Consider the following 4,310-nt stretch of genomic DNA (forward strand, 5'->3'; position numbering starts at 1 on the left):
CATGTAACGGAGGCGTGTCGAGGGAGGAGTCAGGTATTACATGTAACGGAGGCGTGTTGAGAGAGGAGTCAGGTATTCCCTCGTGAGTGCTCAGCTCCTTGCTGGTTGGGACTGTACGTCCCATTCGTAAGCATACGTACGCATCAATCCAGCTCACGTCCTGTGTTTAATCCCAAACAGAAAAAAGCTAAGCACAGGACGTGAGCTGGATTGATGCGTACGCAGTTTCATACGTCTGGATTTATCTGTGCATGCGCTGTTTTCCAGATTAAAACTTACGCCATGTTTCAGTAGAAGTCCTCGCCGGTCTTTGAACATGAGGAGGCTGCTGATCAACAAAACACCAAAATAAAATAAGGTTGTCGATCAATAAAACTTCACACCGATGGTTTGAACACTCATCAAAGTCTGACAGTAACACTTCTAACAGAAGAATCCACAACTAAATGGTTCAGAGAAATAAAACGTAAACTTGGTTTCACACAAACTTCTTGTTTTCAGGCTGATGGTCCCTCAGGACTTGGAGGGACCAGGGACAGGTTTCTCTTGGGTCTGGTTCCCGAGGACAGGGTTCTCTTGGGTCTGGTTCTCGGGGACAGGGTTTTCTTGGGTCTGGTTCTCGGGGACAGGGTTCTCTTGGGTCTGGTTCTCGGGGACAGGGTTCTCTTGGGTCTGGTGGCTCTTCATGTGCGTTTTCAAACAGTGGCTCTGGGTGAAGGTTTTGTCACAGAGTGTGCACTTGTAGGGTCTCTCTCCGTTGTGGGTCCTCATGTGGACCTTCAGGTAGTACCGCTGAGAAAAGGCCTTCCCACAGATCCCGCAGACGAAGTTCTTGACCCCGGAATGGAGGAAGACGTGATGGGTCAGCTTGTTCTTGATTTTGAAGCGGCGGCCGCACTCGGCGCACTCGTACGGCGCCTCGCTGCTGTGGATCGTCAGGTGCTTCCTCAGATCTCCGTTGAACAGGAAGCTTTTCCCGCACACATCACAGATGAACGGTCTCTCATCTCCGTGGGTCCTCAGGTGCCTCGATAATTCCGGTTCTGTTTGGAAGCTTTTGGAGCAGACGTGGCAGAGGAACGGTCGGTCTCGGACCATGTGGACCCTCATGTGCAGCTTCAAGTTGCCTTCCACTTTGAAGCGTTTCTTGCAGACTTCACAGCTGTGGCGTCGCTCCTCGAAGTGGATGGTCCTGTGCCGGGCCAGAGCTCGGCGATTGTCGAAAAACTTCCCACAGATGTTGCAGATGTGCTCCTCCTCCTTGGTGTGGTTCTTTCTGTGAGCCGTGAGCTGCGACTTCACACCGAACGTCTTCAGACAAACGTCACATTTGAAAGACTTGTTTTCTTCGTGGACCCAGCGGTGAGAGTTCAGGCCCGACTTGGCTCTGAAGGTTCTGCTGCAAACGTTGCAACTGAACCTCTGGTTCACGGCGTGTTTGCTGGCGTGACTCCTCAGATTGCTTTTGGACGTGAAGGTCTTCCCACAGTCAGAACACCGGTGGACGTTTTGGTGATTTTTCAGATGTTTCTTCAACTTTCCCACAGATTTGACCTTCTCCCCGCAGACGCCGCACACGTCCTGTTGCTCGTCCACATGGGTCCAGATGTGTTTGATCAGACACGCCAGATTCAAGTACCAGACCCCGCACACTTTACAAGACACTTTACTTTCTTCAGTCCTCTTCCGGTGACCTTTAACCTTCTTTTGTTCTGGTTTTTGGTCAGAGTCTGGGTCAAACTCCTCTGAACCTCCACCGGAGTCCTCGTCTTTCTCTGCTTCCTCCTCGTCGTTCTCTGCTTCCTCCTCGTCTTTCTCTGCTTCCTCCTCGTCTTTCTCTGCTTCCTCCTCGTCTTTCTCTGCTTCCTCCTCGTCTTTCTCTGCTTCCTCCTCATTGTTCTCCGCTTCCTCCTCTTCCTTTTCCGGGTCGTGTTCTTGTGACGTTGAGCTGTGAGTTGGATCGTCTCGTCTAGTTCCCTCTGCACCTTCAACAGAGCTGCCAAAACAAAATAAAAATATTAAACGATGGCCTTATGAACAGTATTATTAAAAACCGGCTAGTCTTCTCATTTTCTCTGGGATGTCTAAAGCAGTGATTCCCAACAGTGGTCCTTGAGGTACACCATCCTGCATGTTTTAGTGGTTTCTCTGCTCCACCACGCCTGATTCAGTGATTTTATTACTCCCTCATGTTCTGCAGAAACCTGTTGATCACTTATTCATTCAAACCAGGTGTGTCAAAGCAGGGAAACAACTAAAACATGCAGGATGGTGTTCCTCAAAGACCAGTGTTGGGAACCCATGGAAAGATCTGTGATGTTTTTAGGAGCAACAATGGCACCAAAGCACAGAACACTGGATCAGTTTAATGATCATACAAGATTAAAACAAGCGGAGGTTGGGTAGTCGGGTTTTAACTTGGTAGAACGATTCAACAAACTCCTGTAGTTTGTTCAAACCATTATCCTCCTTTAGTCCAGCAGGGAAACCCAGACCCTGCTCTCCTGAGTCTGAGGTTGGAGCCTCTCCTCCAGGGGGGCTCAGAGTCCCGTTTAAAAACAGGATCCTGGTGACCTCTGGCAAACACAAGGCTCTGTGAGGGTGCAGAAAGTTGCAGAATGTTCTGGGTCACACTGACCTGCTCTTCCAGAAAAGGAAGATGTTTTTATCGCTCAGGAAGAGGAGAGTGGTCCAAAGGTCTGAGCAAAGACCCGGTCTTTGTGCTCTTCAGTGCTCAACAGTTTTGTACAATAAACCCTGACTTTGCTGTCAAATCAGAACCAAGGTGTCAGATTGCTTTATTTAATGATTTAGGTATCCACGTAGTAAAGAGTTACTACAAACAGACCTTCCACCAAGTCCTCAGGTTCTGCCGCTTAATGGTGGACAAGGTGACCAGACTAAGATCTTTCAAGTGTCCAGTAAGGTCATCAGTTCCTCAACAGAACCAAGAACCACTTGAGACAGGCCCAGTTTTCACCTTTAAGGTAAAAGAATGGTTGAGAACCTCCTCAAGTTCAACCGGAAGTCCTTCCATGCACCAGTTTTTACTCTGCAGCCGCAGAAACCAGTCCCTTTGTGGGTCCTGGACTCCCCTGGTGCTTCTGGGATCAGCAGAACCTAAAGGTCTCCTTCCTCAGCTCCACAGCCTCAATCACTTCTGTCCGAGACCTGACCATGACCCAGCAGAAGAGGGGTGGTCAGTGAGGGGTCTCCAGTCTGTGATGTCACTTACATCTTTGACTGTTGATAAACGGAGGATCGACAAAGACCACCTGATCCAGAACAGACTTTGGTTTGTACCATAAAGACCTGAACATCAGACATTCTTTAATCAAACCTGTACCTCAGACGGTGCTCAGGACCAGGATCAGGAACAAGACCAGGATCAGGACCAGGGGAGCTTGGTTCTTCTCCCGTTTTGTCCTCTCCTTTCTGAAATAGATGTTTCTCTGGTGAGTTTCTCCTCAACTTCTCCACAGACAGATGAATCATTTGGAGCTTCCAGCTTCGGTCAACACTGAACCAGTTTTTGTTCCACAGGAGACTAAAGGTGGAACCTCAAGTCCAAATCCGGAGGTCTAGGAACAGAAAACCTTAAAACTGACAGGAATACGTAAACCTGGTTCCTCCATGTTGGACCTGAAGCTGTTAACCTAAGCACAGCTCTCTTCATGGACTAGGCTCATTGGAGAAATGGTCTGAACATTGACAGAAGCCGGAGAACCTTTAGGAGAACAAAGAGTCCAACAACCTTCAGTCGGATGTAGAGGACAGAGTTCCCGGTGGACTTCATGGACCTGTGGATCTCGTCTGGAGTCAGAGTTCTGGTTCTCAGAGGCAGGAGCTTTTGGCTCGTGGACGTCAGGAAGACATCAAAAGGTTCTCCGTGAGCCAGCAGAGGGAAGGTGGACCTCAGGAGGTCCAGGAAGTCCGGCTCCTGCAGACCACGAGGACACTGTAGGTTCTGGATCGGACATTTCTTTAACACTGGAAGAGAAAAGAAGAACATCCTGAGGAACTGGTTTCTGAGGACCAGATCTCCTAAAACCGGACTGTTGGTAGAAGGTCCAGATGAGCAAACGGTGCCCGATTGAAGAAGATGAACTTGATTTTGTATCTTTAATTGGATATATATTTTGTGTATTTTGGATTTGTTTCATGTTTTATGCTGCGGTCTTGGCAAAGAGGTTTTGAATCTCAATAAGTTGTTTTCCTGGTTAGGTGTGCACGCACTCCCCTCAAGACGGGACGCCTTCTCCTCTCCCTAACCTGCTCGGCTCTTCCTCCCTTGCTCGCCTCTCCCTCCC

General features: G+C 48.9%; 1 protein-coding gene across 1 annotated transcript; it reads right to left on the reverse strand.

Moving 5' to 3' along the window:
* Positions 1 to 513: 513 nt before the first annotated feature.
* Positions 514 to 3,990, reverse strand: LOC119418193 (zinc finger protein ZFMSA12A; the record flags this gene model as incomplete). The annotated part of the gene is given in 3 exon segments (XM_037685486.1): positions 514 to 1,996; positions 3,347 to 3,435; positions 3,755 to 3,990. Coding segments are annotated over 3 exon segments (1,808 nt in total), but the record flags the coding sequence as incomplete, so codon positions are not given.
* Between the last annotated feature and the right edge of the window lie 320 nt (positions 3,991 to 4,310).

This window comes from Nematolebias whitei, chromosome 1 (genome assembly GCF_014905685.2).
Source record: "Nematolebias whitei isolate Nwh7 chromosome 1, NemWhi1, whole genome shotgun sequence".
NCBI lineage: Eukaryota > Metazoa > Chordata > Actinopteri > Cyprinodontiformes > Rivulidae > Nematolebias > Nematolebias whitei.